This window comes from Carcharhinus amblyrhynchos, chromosome 7 (genome assembly GCF_965287045.1).
Source record: "Carcharhinus amblyrhynchos chromosome 7, sCarAmb.v2.hapA, whole genome shotgun sequence".
Taxonomy (NCBI): domain Eukaryota; kingdom Metazoa; phylum Chordata; class Chondrichthyes; order Carcharhiniformes; family Carcharhinidae; genus Carcharhinus; species Carcharhinus amblyrhynchos.
Window position 1 is genome coordinate 79,076,096 of NC_137330.1, and position 18,393 is coordinate 79,094,488.

General features: G+C 42.5%; 1 protein-coding gene across 5 annotated transcripts in view; it reads left to right on the plus strand.

The window, feature by feature from the left end:
• The window catches only part of klhl32 (kelch-like family member 32), a 277,267-nt gene that overhangs the window by 211,929 nt on the left and 46,945 nt on the right, over window positions 1–18,393 (plus strand). For 4 of the 5 annotated variants that reach the window (XM_080192648.1, XM_080192649.1, XM_080192650.1 and 1 more), the window contains one exon: window positions 5,752–6,478. In XM_080192648.1, coding sequence (XP_080048774.1) covers window positions 5,752–6,478 — 727 coding nt within the window. Of the gene's footprint in view, window positions 1–5,751; window positions 6,479–18,393 lie in introns of those variants that run through there. The other variant, XR_013887023.1, reaches the window with a different exon arrangement.

Here is an 18,393-nt window from a genome sequence, read left to right on the forward strand (position 1 = left end):
CAAAAACCCAGCTTGCAGGTGCAGCAGGTGGTCAGGAAGGTGAATGGGATGCTGGCCTTCATCGCGAGGGGGATTGAATATAAAAGTAGGGAGGTCTTGCTGCAGCTGTATAGGGCATTGGTGAGGCCGCAGCTGGAGTACTGTGTGCAGTTTTGGGCGCCGTACTTACGCAAGGATATTTTGGCCTTGGAGGGAGTGCAGAGGAGGTTTACTAGGCTGATGCCGGAGTTGAGGGGGTTGAGCTATGAGGAGAGGCTGAATAAACTAGGCTTGTACTCGTTAGAGTTTAGAAGAATGAGGGGAGATCTCATTGAGACGTATAAGATGATGAATGGGATGGATAGGATAGAGGTGGAGAGACTCTTTCCGCTCAGAAAGGATAGTAGGACTAGGGGGCACAGCCTCAAGATAAAGGGGGAGCGGTTTAGAACGGAGTTGAGGAGGAACTTCTTCACTCAAAGGATGGCGAATCTCTGGAATTCTCTGCCTGTTGAAGTGGTGGAGGCTACCTCGCTAAATATTTTTAAGACGCGGGCTGATGGGTTTTTGATAAGAGAGGGGATTAAGGGTTATGGGGAGAGGGCGGGAATGTGGAACTGAGCCACGACAGATCAGCCATGATCTTATTGAATGGCGGGGCAGGCTCGAAGGGCTAGATGGCCTACTCCTGCTCCTATTTCTTATGTTCCTATGTTCTTAAGTGGCATAACTAGTGGCACTCACACAGGCACTAAGTTATCTGAAGGTAAAATAGTGAACATCTGTACAGATAGTCGCTATGCATTTGGAGTCATACATGACTACATGATAGCATTGGGAAGAAGAGGGTTCATAACCACGGGTGGACCCCCTATTAAGCACCAGCAAAGAATTGAGGCATTGTTGAGAGTTAGCGAGAAACCTAGAGAAGCCGCAGTTATCAAAATTGAAGCGCACCAGAAAGAACAAGGAAGAGATAACCCGGACTGGTTAAATTTCAAAGGGAACCAAGCGCAGATAGGGTGGCATGGTTAGCCTTAGAACAGGAGACAGTTGGCGAGCTACCAATAGCAGCAACGGAACAGACAGGAGATGAAATAGATATGAGGACACCTCTAAAGAGGAAAAAGAGAGATGGGAAGCCCAGGGAGCAGTCAAAGGGACTGATAACGTTTTGAGATGGGAAGATAAGGTAATAGCATCAGAGTGCGTACAAAATACTCTGTTAGAACTACACCATGGACTCTCACATGTGGGTAGAGAGGCCATGATAAGTAGTATAGGAAAGGAATGGTGGTGGAAAGGAATGGGAAGAGGTATAGCCCGACACTGTCATTGATGCGTGACGTGCGTGCAACGGAACCCTAGTAGACCCATAAAAATTAAAATGGAACACCAGCCAAGACCAAAAGGACCCTGGGAACATCTGCAAATAGATTTCACAGGACCACTACCATAATCCCATGACAAAACTTATTGTCTGGTTATTATAGACAGGTTCACCAGGTGGGTAGAAGCTTTCCCTACATATTGTACTGCTACCACAGTGGTTAGGATATTGAAAAAAAGAGATAATCCCTAGATGGGGAGTATCCCTACAAATCGATTTGAACCAAGGGATGCGCTTCACTGAAAGGTGGTAAAAACAGTATGCCAATTAATGGGGATAAAACAAAAATTTCACATCCCTTACCACCCACAGAGTTCTGGAATGGTGGAATGTATGAATAGAACGCTTAAGAATGCACTGGCTAAAGCCAAACAAACATCGGGAAAAATGTGGGCAGAGGTGTTGACCACTATACTAATGAGATTAAGAACTACCACAAACTGGACAACCGGATTAACCCCTTATGAACAGGACAGGCGATGCAATTACCAGAAAGCATCATAACAGGTGGGACCGATGTGTGTCCACTAAAAGATAAAATCAGGAACTAAGCACCCAACTCAAAGGGATACGCAAATTGGTAAACAAGCAATGAGGAACAAAGAAACGCAGAGAGAGAGCTTGAAATGCTCCCTGACATCCCAACAGCGGGGAGCCGCATCCTAATAAAAACATTACCTGATAAACCAGGGTTTGCGCCAAAATCGAATGGGCCATATGAAGTTATAATTAGTGGAGACACCTGTGCCTGTATAGACATAAGAGGGAAAGATATATGGAAACATTGGATACAGCTGAAATTACACAAAGAAATGCGTGAATGAGTGAACTAACAGAACTGCTTTCCTCAACACAGGCAAAGACTGCAAGCAAGAACAACTGGCATGTGCGGATCAATAGATAATATAACTTTTGGAGATTATATAAATTATAGTGTTAGGTTTGATATTCGATCATTGCGAATATGTATGTAATCGCGTATGCAACTTTGCATTGTCGCGATTGTAAATTTGCCTAGATTGCCTAGAATAATCTATTTTACAAAACTCATGTACATTTACATGGGAATCGAACTGTATGTTACCCATTAGCACAATCAATTGAAGCCCTATTTGTAGCCACCCCTCATGACTTATATACTGTAGATACATTAGATGCACCCTGTAAGGGACAAATTGGCAAATATAAAAGAGGTATACAGGGGAGATGTGTGGAACTTGCGAATCCCACAGACCTTGTGTGCAGGGGGTTCCAACAGGTGGGAGGAAAAGTTTGTTTAGATACTGCAAGCTATCTGCTTTGTTTTACGGGGCAGGGATGGGGATGTGCCTATGTCTTGGTCCCCAAGAATGATTGCTGCGTGCAGATGCAGTGTGTCCGTCAACATTATTGGGTTAATAAGGAACAGTTTACTTGCACTTGTGATGAACAGGAATGTCTGAATATAACCGCGGGAAGACAGCTCATTTGTGGACAGTGCAATGGAACACTCATAAGCTCAGCCAAATGGACATACCCATTTGATACTTACCAGGTGGTGGGATCAAACGGGGAGTCAAGTAAACCGAACAATTGGCAATATGAACAAACTCATAATCAAGACACTAAATGTTACTGGGCTAAGAAGGGATATGTGTTCCTCTTCAATGGTACTTACACGACAGAAACACCAAACCTCTCGAACCATTTTGCAGTAAGAACAATAGAACCACTGATGGCTCCATGCCCTCAGAGGGGGCATATACAGAGGAGAATAGTAACTCGGGCTATCAGCAAGGAATTCTGCACTGATCAGGAAGCCGTGGGCACAATGGGATCCTCACTGGGATATGGGTTCCTTGGAGCCCTATCTCTGGGGGGCGGGGGGGGGGGGGGGGGGCGGGGTGGGGTGCATGCGGCAGGAATAATTAGTGCAAAGAATAGGAATCATATTGTTTGTGGACTAACAGTCCTGGGAAACAGCACTTCAAAAGCACTGGAGCTGTTAACCAAGAAATGGCTGAACTGAGATTATATGCACAACAGACACGATACGCAGTGGACTACCAGTTAGCACAACAAGGGGCAGTGTGTACAACTATAGGTAATAAATGCATAACCCATGTCACAGACGAGTCTTATAACATTACACGAATCATCAATAACATCAGAGAACAACTTGATAGCTTCAGGCAGGGACCCAAGAAAGGAAGTAACTGGCTGGAATGGCTAGTGGGGCGGGCGGTCCTGGGAATCTTATTTATTACATGAATTGGTCATATTTATTTCAATTGTAATTGTCTATTGTCTAATTGATGGCTGCCTAAAAGTCTGCTCCAAGGTTATGGTAACGAGAATTGTGCCAGGAGCTAGTGTATCCATCGAGGAAGAACCCATGATGCAGATCCCCAAAGACATCAGAAGAAACAAAGAAGGAAAGAATAAAATTGAATTCTACATGTGAAGATGCAGCTGTTGGTCTAGGGATTATTTAAAAAAAAAATGGACCAAAAGAGGGGGCTGTAGTGGGAAAAATCACAAAGATGTCTACCTGGCACACAAAAAAAAATTACCTGGGAGAGAGACATTAAGACAGCTACTTGAAACTAAAAACATGCAAGACAAACAGTTATTTAAAGTTAAACATGTAGGAATCATATACTGCAGGAAGGCAGTAGAGAGCTTGATGCACTTTTAAGATAAGGACAGACCAAGGACAATAAGGAGATTAGCCATAAATGGGAACGGGAATACATAAATGCAGGAAAACCAATTGCTGTATATGTAGACTGAAACTAAGTAATTGATAGTCACTGATAGAGGAAATGTATCCATCCTATGAAATAATGCAATGTTAAATGCCAATGTCTATATATACCTGGCTGTAATCTTGTGTTAAACTATCAATCCTACTCAACTATAATGATGTGTTAAATGGCTAATGTCCAAACTATCCATTGTCTGAAAGGTACAAAAATAAATTGCTCCTGTTGTATTCTTGAGAGAAGGTAGCTGCCCAGTACTGCGGAGTGCCAGTGCCTTTTCTCCACAAAGCTTCGTTAAATGAAACTAAAGTTGCACCCCCAGTCTGACTCCAAACAGTGGAAAACTATTTGTTTCTGCTCCAGCCCAAAAGAAAATGCCTTTTTTAAGAAAAGCATTCCATTGATTCTCAGCGAGAATATGAGCCTGTATATTCCTGGCTCCACCAAGGATTTTGGGGGCACCCCAGAGAAGCGTTGGGAAATCCGTCTGGGACGTTCCTAGCTAAGTGTTTACCTGACAATTGTCCAGAAGGCCTAGCTTCCCCTGAACATTTGGGCTACGTTGGGAACAATCCCACAAAGCGATTTAAATCACTAACTTTGGACAGTTCTGTCAGTTTTGCGTCTGTAGTTACTGTGAAAGAGTTTGAAGGAAAAAAAAGCATTTCTACCTTAAGCGTTACTATTTTAAATACTCAGAACGAGCCCTGCCTAGGACACCCCACACCCCCAACAAAGCACCCCATCCCCCACAGTACTCCCCACTGCCATGAGATTCCCCAACCTTCCCCCCTTGATTAGCCCCATCCTCCATCGGCCTACAACCACCCCACCAATTTTGGACTACCCTCTCCCCTCCTGGCCAATGTCTGGATCCTTACATCCCATTTAATTACTTTAGAACCTTACCTTATCCCTGTCTTGCTATTTTTAATGGAACATTTAAATTCACCAGTTTAATGACAGCTAATGGCATTTTCTTAATAAAAGAGGCTCTGCTCATTTTACACTTGGCTGCTGGAGTCCAGGATGTACTTCACTGCCTGAGTCTCACCCAACCTGAGTCAAGAAGTTCGGATGAGACAGGCACTTTAGAATTGAAGCACAGGTAAGTTGGTACAGTGTGGTAATCTACTGCCATTGATTGCCACTCCGAGGAAGCCAAGACCCATAGTTACAGCAGTATATTAAAAAATGTTGATTTATTTTGGCATTCTTGTGTCTGATAAGTAGGCATTTACACACCAGTTAAATGGAATATAAATGCAGTAAAGGATCAGTGGCATTTGGTCATACAATCCATTTAAATTCATTATTATTCTTGAATGCAATTATGATTTTAACTTCAGACTGAGAATATCTTGCTCTGCATTACTACTGATTTTTTTTTTAAAGATTCCCAAGTTATAGTCTGAGATTGAACGAAGGAGGGAATGGAATTTCAAAATTAGCTATTAACAATATTTTGCTTGCCAGATAGAACCACTGTATCCTAGATATGTGTTTCAGTGCTGGGAATATTCACTAATTCAAAATTTCCATTGTCTTAAGTGTTATTATTGTTGATTGTTCACGGAAATGTTACAATATGTTCTTGCTTTAAAAGACTAACTGGGCTGCTCTGTTCTATTTTGACAGCTGGCCGTCAGATGGTTGGAACATGGTTGTCGGTATCAGTACATGGATGAGCTCTTACAATATGTACGCTTCGGTTTGATGGATGTTGATACACTTCATGCTGTGGCTCTGTCTCACCCTCTGGTTCAGGCCAGTGAAACTGCCACAGCTTTCGTGACTGAATCCTTGGAGTACCACCAGAGCATCTATGCACAGCCCATATGGCAAACCATCAGGACACGACCTCGCTTCCAGTCAGAAACACTTTACATTGTGGGTGGTAAGAAGCGGGAGATTTGCAAAGTGAGAGACCTGCGATATTTTAATCCAGTGAACCAGGAGAATGTCCACATAGCAAGGGTTTCAAACTGGAGTGAGCTGTCCCCAATGCCTGTGGGAAGAAGTCATCATTGCGTGGCTGTCATGGGAGACTTCCTTTTTGTTGCAGGTGGGGAGGTAGAGCATGCAACAGGTCGTACTTGTGCAGTGAGGACTGCATGTCGTTATGATCCTCGCAGTAACACTTGGACTGAAATAGCTCCTATGAAAAACTGCCGTGAGCATTTTGTACTTGGAGCCTTGGACGAATACCTATATGCAGTGGGTGGGAGGAATGAACTGAGGCAGGTTTTGCCCACTGTGGAAAGATACTGTACAAAGAAAAACAAGTGGTCTTTTGTTCAGTCATTTGATAGATCACTGTCCTGTCATGCAGGATGTATGGCTGATGGGCTTCTTTGGATATCTGGTAAGGAGCTATAGTTTAAGTTTCAGTGTCCTCCCATTGAGTATCTTGCATGCGCATATCAGTTTGTTTATTAAGCCTCGATCAGATGGAATAAAGGTAAGTTTAGCTGAAACTGGTATACTCATTTTTGATGTGCATATGCATGTGTTTTGATGTGTTTGATATGTTTTAATGTGCACACACAATATGTTTTCTAAGCTAAGCTTAATGACAGGTCTTCATACCCCATGTCTGTAAGGACACCATCCTATTTCCTCAGTTCCTTTGCCAGCATTACATCTGTTCCGACCATGCCATCTTCCAAAATGTCTTCCTTCTTCTGTAATTGTGCTTTCCCACCCACTATGATTAACAGGACTCTCAACTGTATCCAACTCATCTCCCATGCCACTGCTCACATCCCATCCCTTCCCTTCCAGAATCAGGATAGGGCTCCCTCCTTGTCCTCCCTTTTCACTTTACCAGCCACTGTCTTCAAAGGATCCATCATTTCTGCCAACTCCAGCATGATGCCGCCACCAAACACACCTACCATCCCTGTCAGCATTCTGCAGGGACCGTTCCCTCTGCGATACCCTGGTCCTCCCTCTATCACACCCAATACCTCATCTTCTGTCCATGACATCTAGAAGGAGCAACACCTGCCTCTTTACCTCTTCCCTGCTCACCATCCCAGGGCCCAAGCACACTTTTCAGATGAAGCAGCACCTTTAATCTGGTCCATTGCATTCACTGCACCCAATGTGGTCCCGTCTACATTTGGGCAACCAACCGTTGACTGGATAACCGCTTTGCAGAACACCTTCAGTCTGTCTGCAAGCAGAACCCAAACCTTCCTGTCACTTGGTGTTTCAGCACACCATCCTGCTCTAATGTGCCCATGTCTGTCCTTGGTCTGTTGCAATGTTTCAGTGAAGCCCAACACAAAGTGGCAGAATGGTACCTCATCTTCTGATTAGGCACTTTACAACTTTCTGGACTTAAGATTGAGTTGAGTTCAACAACTTTAGAGCATGAACTCTCTCCTTCACTTCCACAACATTTACATTTATTTTATCTTATTTATTTTTATTTTAATGTTCATTTCTACCATTATTTCATTTGTTCACATTTTTTAAATCTCGCTTTCCATCTTGTTTTTCCTCCACCCCACTATGGCCACCAGTTATTTGTGTCAGTTTGTCTCTTGACGCTCTGCTTACCTTTGTTCTGCCATTTTACATATTCTGATCTCTTAATGGCCGCTATCAACACCCTTCTTAGCCATGATCATCACAATTTACATCCCCTTTGTCTTTTTGTCTCCGACAGTTTTGTCAATTACGACCCCCACTTCACATTACCAATATAAATCTCATCCTATTTTCATTGCCTTCAGCTCTGATGAAGGGTCAAGCAGACATGAAAAATTAGCTCTGTTCTCTCTCCACAGATTCTGTCAGATCTGCTGAGATTTTCCAGCATTTTCTGTTTTTGTTTTCCAAGTGTTTCTTTGAGTAAATACTCAAGTTCTATACACTACTAATCTGTTCAGGTTAGAATGAAACAAGCAATGGAAGTGCTATAATATTTCCCCTTTTCTAGCACAGGAAATTTGAGACCCATTGTACTGCATCTGCTACTATCTTTGTTCAATCATCACAGATCATTTTCTGTTTTTTTTTTGAAGAGTCGGTGAGGTGGGTCAAGTAGCACCCTTTGGAAAAGCAAAACTTTTGACAAAGTCTGATCACAATTTTTAATCCTCCTCAAAAAGGAGAATTGAGGTGTGGAATTTGAAAATTTAACACCTTTAGTCAAGAAGGAAGGAAAGGAAGGAGGCAGTCATTGTAGACACCTGTATCTAACTTCAGTTTCTGAAAAACTGAATTTGTTTAATGTCAAGGAGTGTTTGACAAACGTAATTATGTTTTGAGAAGGTGACTGATCGGATTTTCTGTATATATTCAATAAGGCATTTCCACAACTTGTGTTTATAACTTGTGTGTAACATGTGTCAGTGCCTTTAACATAATAAAATATGCCAAGGTACTTCACAGGAGCATTATAGAACAAAGCATAACACCAAAACACATGAGGAGATTTTAGGTCATCTTTAAGTAACATCTTAAAAGAGGAAGCGAGATAGCAAAGCAAAAGATATAGGGAGGGAATTCCAGAGATTAGGGTCTAGGCAGCTGAAAGTACAGGCACTAACAGTGGAGGAATTAAAATCGGGGATGCATCTGAGACCAAAATTCGATGAGCGCAGGTGTCTCAGAAGGCTGTGGAACTGGAAGAGATTACAGGTGTAGAAAGCGGTGAGGCCATGAAGGGTCTTGAAAACCAGGATGAGAATTCTAAACTCAGGACTTTACTTAAACAGCCTCCTGATCAAGAAACCAAGCAGAAGGATCAACGGGATGTGATCTGAGGTAAGAAACAAGCAGCAGAGTTTGGACAGCCTCAACTTTATGAAGGGCAGAAGGTGGGACATTCGCATTGCTTGGCTAGGTCAGCATTTATTGCCCATTCCTAGTTGCCCATGGTCAGGTGGTGGTGAGCTGCCACTTTGAACCACTGCAGTCCCTGAAGTGTAGGTACACCCAAGTGCTGTTTGGTTTTGACCCATCAAAATTGGGAAGAAATGGCAATATATTTTCAAGTCAGGATGGTGACTGACTTGGCATGAAGCCTCCAGGTGGTGGTGTTCCTAGCTTTCTGTTGCCCTTGTCCTTCTAGGTGGTAACAGTCATAGGATTGGAAGGTGCTGTCTAAGTAGCCTTGGTGAGTTCCTACAGTGCAAACTGTAGATGGTACACATGGCTGTCACTGTTCATCAGTGATGAAGGGATTGAAAGTTTGTTTTGTCCTGGATTGTGTCGAGTTTCTTAAGTGTTGTTGGAGCTGCACTCATTCAGGCAAGTGGAGAGTATTCCATCACACAACTAACTTGTGACTTGTAGATGATGGATAGGCCAAGAGGTGGGTTACTCACTGCAGGATTCCTAACCTCTAAACTGCTCTTGTAGCCACAGTATTTATATGGCTGGTCCAGCTCAGCTTTTGGCCAATGGTAAGCCCCCAGGTTGATGATAGTGGGGAATTCAGCCACGGCAATGCTATCGAATGTCAAGCTGTGATGGTTAGATCCTCTCGTGTTGGAGATGGTAATTGTTTGGCATTTGTGTAGCGCGAATATTGCTTGCCACTTGTCAGCCCCAGCCTGGATACTGTCCAGGTCTTGCTGTATTTGGATTGGACTACTTGAGTATCTGAGGAATCATGAATGGTGCTGAGCATTGTGCAGTCTCTGTGAACATCCCCACTTCTGAATTCATAATGGAAGGCAAGTCATTAATGACGCAGCTGAAGATGGTGGGGCCTTAGAATCCTTGGTCTATTCAAGTCCAGAAGTACAAAGTTACAAGTGAGAATTTCAGCAGCAGATGAACTGAGATAGGGTCAAAGTCAGGCAATGTTAGGGAGGTGAAGATTGGCGGTGTTAATGATGGCTCAAGTGTGCGGTCATAACTTCAACTCAGGATCAAATGCGACACTCACAATAAGAACACACAGGTCTATTCCACAAAGAATGCAAAAACAAGTGTATATTATCACAATATTTAGAGATGCGGATTTAACATTGTAACTTCCTACATTTTTTAAACTTTATCTTAAGAGTCATTGAGTTACAGAATTTCTATAGTGCAGAAGGAGGCCATTCAGTCCATTGAGTCTGCACTGACAACAATCCCACCTAGGACCTAACCCCATAACCCCACATATTTACTGCGCTAATCCCTCTAACCTACGCATCCCAGCACACTAAGGGGCAATTTAGCTTGGCCAAAGCACCTAACCCACACATCTTTGGACAGTGGGAAGAAACTGGAGCACCTGGAGGAAACCCACGCAAACATGGGGAGTACGTGCAAATGCCACATAGACAGTGACCCAAGCTGAGAATTGAACCAAGGTTCCTGGAACTGTGAGGCAGCAGTGCAAACCACTGTGCCACCGTGCTGCCCACATTAGCTACAGTGTCTTCGTGACCTTAAATAAGGTATTCACATAGACAACAAACCTGGAAGGGAATAGCAGCAGTTTAATTACTCTTGACCAAATCACATCCATCTAGAGGCCAACATAAGAGGATTCACAACTCAAGAAGAATAGGAAGCTGTCTACTGGTGTATGCAGTCAATGTTGTGTGGGCTGGAGAAAACCAGAGAGAGAGAGTAAGAAAATTAAACCAAATTAAAAATAAGGGGAGGAAAAGAAAATCAAAACATGATTTTGCTCATCACTGATTAGAGAGAGTATCAAGGTAATAACTGGTTTCTGCTGTAATTTCCAACTTTTCTGTAGTGACAGAAATACATCAGTTATGCCAGAAACATCATAGTGCATTTTTGATTGTCAGTCACAATTAGTTACAAATACTGCAATTATTGCATCGATGATTAAACACATGGCAGCTGGTAGCACTTGAGAACAAATGACAAATAACAAATTGCATGCTGCAAAATCAGGATGAATAGATAAAGAGGTTAGTCAAATTAATAAAAAAAATTCTCATGTTTGGAGAATGGAATCCTGTTTGTTTCAGCAGTTTTCTATGAGGCTGTAAACTTCAGGGACATCAGGTCACTGGGGACGATTTCCAAACTGGTTTACGTTTGGAATGGCAAAGGGTGGCAATGCTTAGCACTGCTGCCTCAGCACCAGGGACCCAGGTTCGATTCCTGGTTTGGGTGACTATCTGTGTGCACATTCTCTCCAGTCTGTGTGGGTTTCCTCACACAATCCAAAAAATATGTGACGTTGTGGAGATGGGGCCTGGGTGGGATTGTTGTCAGTATAGGCTCGATAGGCCAAATGGCCTCCTTCTGCACTGTAGGAATTCTATGATAGTTTTGATTTGATTTATTATTGTTACATGTATTAGTATATGGTGAAAAGTATTGTTTTTTGCCGTTGTGCAGACAAAGCATACCGTTATAGAGAAGGAAACTAAAGAGTGCAGGATGTGTTGCAGTCATAGCCAGGGTGTAGGAAAAAGATCAACTTAATGCAAGATAGATCCATTCAAAAGTCTGATGGCAGCAGTGAAAAAGTTGTTCTTGAGTCGGTTGGTGCATGCTCTCAGATTTTTGTACCTTTTTCCCGATGTAAGAAGATGGGAGAGAGGAAGTGTGGGGTCTTTAATCATGCTGGCTGCTTTGCTGAGGCAGCAGCAAGTCTAGACAGAGTCAATGGATGGGAGGCTGGTTTGCGTGATGGATTGGGCTACATTCATGACCTTTTGTAGTTTTCTTGTGGTCTTGGGCAGAACAGAAGCCATTCCAAGCTGTGAAACAACCAGAAAGAATGCTTTAAATGGTGCATCTGTAAAGGTTTGTGGGAGTCATAGCTGACATGCCAAATTTCTTCAGTCTCCTGACAAAGTAGAGGCGTTGGTGAGCTTTCTTAACTATTGTATCAGCATGGGGAGACCAGGACACGTTATTGGACACCTAAAAACTTGAAGGTCTCGACCATTTCTAGTTTGACCTCATTAATATACACAGGGGCATGTTCTCCATTACACTTCTTAAAGTTGAAGACAACCTCCTTCATTTTGTTGACATTGAAGGAGAGGTTATTGTTGCCGTACCAGTTCACCAGATTCTCTATCTCATTCCTGTAGTCTGTCTGTTTATTGTTTGAGATCCGACCCACTACAGTGGTGTTGTCAGCAAACTTGAAAATCAAGTTGGAGGGGAATTTGGCCACCCAGTCATAGATGCAGTATAATAGGGGGCTGAGAACACAACCTTGTGGGTCACCGGTGTTGAGGATGATTGTGGAGAAAATGTTGTTGCCTATCCTTATTGATTGTAGTCTGTGGGTTAGGAAGTTCAGGATCCAATCACAGAGGGAGGTGCCATAGCCCAGGCCACGGAGTTTGGAGATGAGTTTCGTGGAAATAATGGTGTTGAAGGCTGAGCTGTAGTCAATAAATAGGAGTCTGACATAGGTGTCGTTGTTATCTAGGTGTTCCAGGGTTGAGTGCAGGGCCAGGGAAATGGCGTCTGCTGTGGACCTGTTGTGGCAAGAGGCAAACTGTAGCGGATCCAGGTAGTCCGGGAGGCTGGAATTAATTTGTGTCGTGACTAACCTTTCGAAGCACTTCATAATGATGGATGTCAGAGTCACCAGCTGATAGTCATTAAGGCACACTGCTTGTTTTTTTTTAGTACTGGGATGATGGTCGTCTTCTTGAAGCAGATAGGGACCTCAGATTGTTGTAAAGAGAGTTTGAAAATGTCTGCGAATACCCTCACCAACTCATCCCCGCAGGATATGAGTGGTCATCCGGTACCCCATCCAGGCAAGTTGCTTTCTGTGGGCTGACTTTCAAGAAAGCTGCTCTGACATCTGCAATGGTGACCTCGGATACAAGTTCATCCAAAGCTTCCAGGGTGGAGGGCCTGCTCATAGAATCCCTACAGTACAGAAAGAGGCCATTCAGCCTATTGAGTCTGCACTGACCATAATCCCACCCAGGCCCTACACCCATATTCCTATTCTGTTCTCACTGTCCTCTTGTTCAAAACAGGCAGAATGCATTGAGCTCATCAGGGAGGGGTGTGTTGGAGCCGGCGATATTACTTGCCTTCATCTTGTAGCCTGTTGTGTCTTGTAGACCTTGCCATAGTCTGCGGGGATCCATATGGGTAGCCTGCATTCTCTGAAAATTGTTCAAAAACAAAGGAAAGTTGTGCTGAAGGAAATACTTTACCTTAATATTAGGTCTAATTAAACTAGTATAATTGTCGAGATTTTGTTCATGGATAAATTTGGATACTTAAATAGGATTCATCTTTGGCGTGCCTTTAACCTACCACAGGGAGATAAATAATCCTTTGTTCCTGTCATTCAATGCCAGCAACTGCCACACCCCGTGAAAGAATAAATCAAATTCCACAAGTATGCCAATCCATTTCTGTACATAACGTCCTTTCCTTTAGGTTTATCAATTATTACAAAGTGAAATACAAGTTATCCACCCATTGTCAGAAACCTTGTTAGGTCAGCAGACCGTTTCCAACATTTTGTAACTTTGTTTTGGATTTTCAGTATTTCAGTTTTCTTTTGCTTTCATACTTTAAAGATCATTATTGGTTAATTTTATGGGTTCTGTTTATGGTGGGGGGGTGCTGTCCAGTTGAAACTCTGCTTCAGATTAGACCAGTGAGGGCTTTTCATGGCAGGTGGGAATGTGGGGATGCAGGAAAACAGAGCACAACAGCAGCAATGGGTGACAACAGCAGAGAGGGAGTGACATTGAGCATAGAATGCTCTCTGTCCTGCACATCATCCCCTCCAATGTGCAGCCCATTGACCTCACCATCATCTTCATTCCCATATGCCCATCATGAACCCTGAACCGGAGAGCTGCACTGGAAAAGGGGAATGCGGCAATATATTATCAAATATCTAACTTTCAGTCCCAGAAATACAGGCGGCTCTTCCTTTCCAACAAAGATTTATTCCTGCTGTGCGAATCAGTGTCAGATATATGTGCTAAGAGTACAGTAACAGCAACTCTACTTCTGCACTGAGAACCCAAGAGTCATGAGCTCAAATGCATTATTCAGGAAATCTTAACAATACACTTACAAAATGAGAGTATAATCAAATTAGATCAACAAGGAGCAGGATTAGGCCGTTCAACATGCTGCTCTGATAGTAACCTCTGATCTAAACTCTGCCTACTCCCCATAACCTATCAACCCTTTGCTTACCAATGATCTATCCACTCTGCCTTAAAAATATTCAGACTCTGTTTCCATCACCTTTTCAGATGGTGTTCACCTCTGAGTTTCACATCTTCATTTTAAATGAGTGATTGCTTATTTTTAAACAGCCACTCCTAGTTCTAGATTCTCCCACAATGGGAAACATGCTCTCCATGTTCACCCTGTTAATAACCTTCAGGATCCTTATTCTTCAATCCATTTGCCTCTTGCTGTCCAAGCTCAAGCCTAGCCTCTCCGACTTTTCCTCATAACTCAGCCCACCCATTCCAGGTATTAGTCTGGTAAACCTTCACAGAACTGCTTCCAACACATTTACATCCTTCCTTAAATAAGGAGACCAATACTGTCAAAATATTCCAAATGTGGTCTCACCAATGCCCTGTACAATGGAAGCATAACCTCCCTACTTTTGAATTTACTTCCCCTCATACTAATGATAACATTCTGTTAGCTTTCCTAATAACTTGCTAAAACCACATTTAACCTTTAGTGATTCATGTATTCGGACACCCAAATCCCTCTGCACCTCAAAGCTCTGCAATCTCTCATCGCTTAAAAATTATGTTTTTTTATCCTTTCTGCCAAAGTGGACAATTTCACATTTTTCTATATTACACTCCATTTTCCAGATCTTTACCCATTCATGTAATCTCTCTATATCATTTTGTAGCCTCCTATGTCCACTTCACAGCTTACTGTCCTATGTAACTTTGTGTCATCAACAAATTTGGCAACCACCCTTTCAATCCCTTCATGTAAGTCATTTTTTATAAATTGTAAACAGTTGAGATCCCAGCACTAATCCTAGTGGCATATCATTTTACCAATACGCCTCTAATAATAGATTTTAACATTTTTCCTGTGACAGACGCTAAGCTGTAATTTCCCTCTTTCTGTCTCCCTCACATTTTGAATAATGGAGTTATGTTTGCTGTCTTCCAATCTTACGGAATCTTCCCCGAATCTGGAGAGTTTTGGAAAATGTTAAACCATTGCATCGACTATCTCACAAGGCACTGCTTTTGGAATCATAGAAAAACTACAGCACAAATAGGCCCTTTGGCCCACAAGTTGTGCTGATCTTAACGCTCTAGGATGAAGTCCACCAGGATTTGGACTCTTGTCAGCCTGAAGCTTCAACAGTTTTCTTAGTACCATGTCTCTGGTGACTGTAATTTTCATGAGTGGTTCATATCTACTTCTGGGATGTTACTTGCCTCCTCTACATTGAAGACTGATGCAAAATATCTGTCCAATTCACCTGTATCTATTTTCCATTATCAGCTCTCTAGGTATAATTCTTATAAGATGAATGCTCACTTTGCTAACTCTTATTTTTTAAATATAAGAACTTTTTTCCTATCTTTCTGATTAGCTTTCTCTTGTACTCTAATTTTCCTCTACTTATTAATCTGTTAGTCATCCTTTGTGTTCCTTGTATTATGTCCGATTCTCTGATCTGCCATCTGTCTTTGCCTTTTCTTTAAGTTTAATACTATATTTAACCTTTCTAGTTAACAATGAATAGTGAGCCCATCCCTTGGACTTTTTCTTACTGGGTGACAAGTAAGCACTGCTGCCTCACAGCGCCAGGGACCTGGGTTTGATTCCCAGCTGGGGTCACTGTCTATGTGGAGTTTGCACGTTCTCCCCATGTCTGCATGAGTTTCCTCTGGGTGCTCCGGTCTCCTCCCACAGTCTGAAAGACGTGCTGGTTAGGTGCATTGACCCGGACAGGCGTTGGAGTGGGCAATTAGGGGAATTTCACAGTAACTTCATTTCAGTGTTAATGTAAGCCTTACTTGTACTAATAATAAATAAACTTTACTCATCCAAGACTCTGTCCTGTATCCCGTCCACTGCCTATATGATCACCCACCTATCTTGTCTCCCAATCTTCATAATACATCAAATTTAAATTTCTCATCCTCACCGGGCCGTGCATGAGCTGTCTGTGGTCCAAAGTTTGAAATACCGCCCTTGAACCATTCCAGCTGTCCAACTCCCTCTACAACTTGAAGACATTCCTTAAAACCCACCCCTTTTGGTGGGTTTTGGCATCACTCCCTCCCTTTTTGCTTTGCATCTTGTGGATCACATTGTACAATATTGTTGCAGATATGCATGGAAATTGCCATAGATATCAAGCCAGGCCTGTGGTGGATGGTTTTGGACTCTGAAGAGATGAACTTTTGCTCACCTTTCGGCATCAAACATTGGGGGGAATGAATTATTTCATTAGGGACTGTATCATGATAACTGTCAAAACGTGAGCAGTGAGCAGCATGAACTGTTGTAGACAGTCATAGGCAATTACACTTTGATTCAGTAGAATTGTTTTGAAGCTCATGAGAGCTATGGCATTGTGAGCAGGAAGAAGCAGGGTTATATGTGAGCAATGTATGAACTTTGTGGAACTCTGTAATCAGTGCAAACCCCAGCCCCCGTCCTGCTATTTCTAGGTAAAGAAATTTATAAAGCTGCAAGGCAGTTGATCTTTATAAGCTGCAGTGTACTATACTTCAACACCAGAGTGGCACAGTGGTTAGCACTGCTGTCTCTCAGCGCCAAGGACCGGGGTTCAGTTCTGGCCTCAGGTGACTGTGTGTAATTTGCACATTTTTCCATTGCGTAGGTTTCCTTCGGGTGCTCTGGTTTCCTCCGGGTGCTCTGGTTTCCTCCCACAGTCCAAGATGTGCAGGTTAAGTGGATTGACTGTGCTAAATTGCTCCTTAGTTTCAGGGAGATTATCAGGGTAAATACATGGGGTTACAGGGAAAGGGTCTGGGTGGGATTGTTGTGGTGCAGGCTTGATGGGCCGAATGGCCTACTTTATACTGTAGGGATTCTATAGTTGTATTCTACAGTTCTAACAATCCATACTGAAGTTTGGAAGCAGATTTTCCTTAGATTTTATGCTCAGTAGTGAAGATAAAGGTGAGTGTGAACTATTTATGGACTATATATTGGATCCATAGTGACCGTTCATCTGGTTTTCAGCACAGCTGGCCCCATTCTGATACTGGATACCCTTGGACCCAATGTCCTATGGTTTGAAAGCCAGAGTGGAAGGTTCATCATTTGTGGTCATTCAGCATCATGCTCTGACCAATGGAGGTGGTTTTAACTGAGCAATGTTAAATTAACCAATGATTAGGGGCAGTTCCAAATGATCAACTCTTCAATTAATATCAATGTCAGTCATCTAGAATCACTTCCAGTGTGGCCAGTACCCATTAGAAAAGGTTCTTTCAGACCTGTTCCTTTACCCTCCTGATGCCCCCTCAGTGTTACACAATGGATATGGAGCCATGGCTCTACTAGCCTCATAGGCTAACATCAAAGACAGTCATTTAAAATGATTTCCAGCTGGACCAGTATCTGTGAAGAAAGACCCTATCAGGTCATCCTCATAACCACCATTGACCAAATTAAAACACCAGAGAGAACAAAGCCATTCAATACAAAATGATCAAAAGAATGGGACTTCGTAACAAGAATGCAAAGGGTGAGACAAGTGCTGTGGTTCTGTGCATTCTGAAAATTGTGCTTTGTGATATCAATGTCAGTTACCAGGAAAGGGGAAATGTGAATCATCACACTTTGTCAGGAAAGCACAAAGTTAACACTTGAAGTGCAGGTACATCATCTTTGAGATGACTTTTAGAATTGCCTCTCTGCCTTGAAAGGAAAATGATGGAGTGAGCCACCACCAGTCTGACAGAAACATTTGCTGCCATGCAAAAGTTAACAAAGAAATCTATAACAACTCTTCCATGGTGAGAGAGCTAATATTAAGGAAAACAGAGGCATAGAAACTGAGCAGGAACAATGTAGTGCAGTTAGGTACATGAAGGCAAATTATCTTTCCTGCTTTTCCACAATCGATGCCTCAAAGAAGTGTGCATTTAAGTATTATCTCTTTGTTTTGAGATATTTCAATTTTGAGAAGGGGGTCCGAAATTTAATTTTTATGGTGATAGCTAGGAACATTAGAAGAAATCTCAAAAGAAGTATTATCCACATGCAGTGCCTTCCATCTCAGCTTAGAGAGACTTTTTGCATCTTCAACTGATGATATAAGTGTTAATTAAGGAAACCACAACAGTGTTTATGATAAACTGAAAG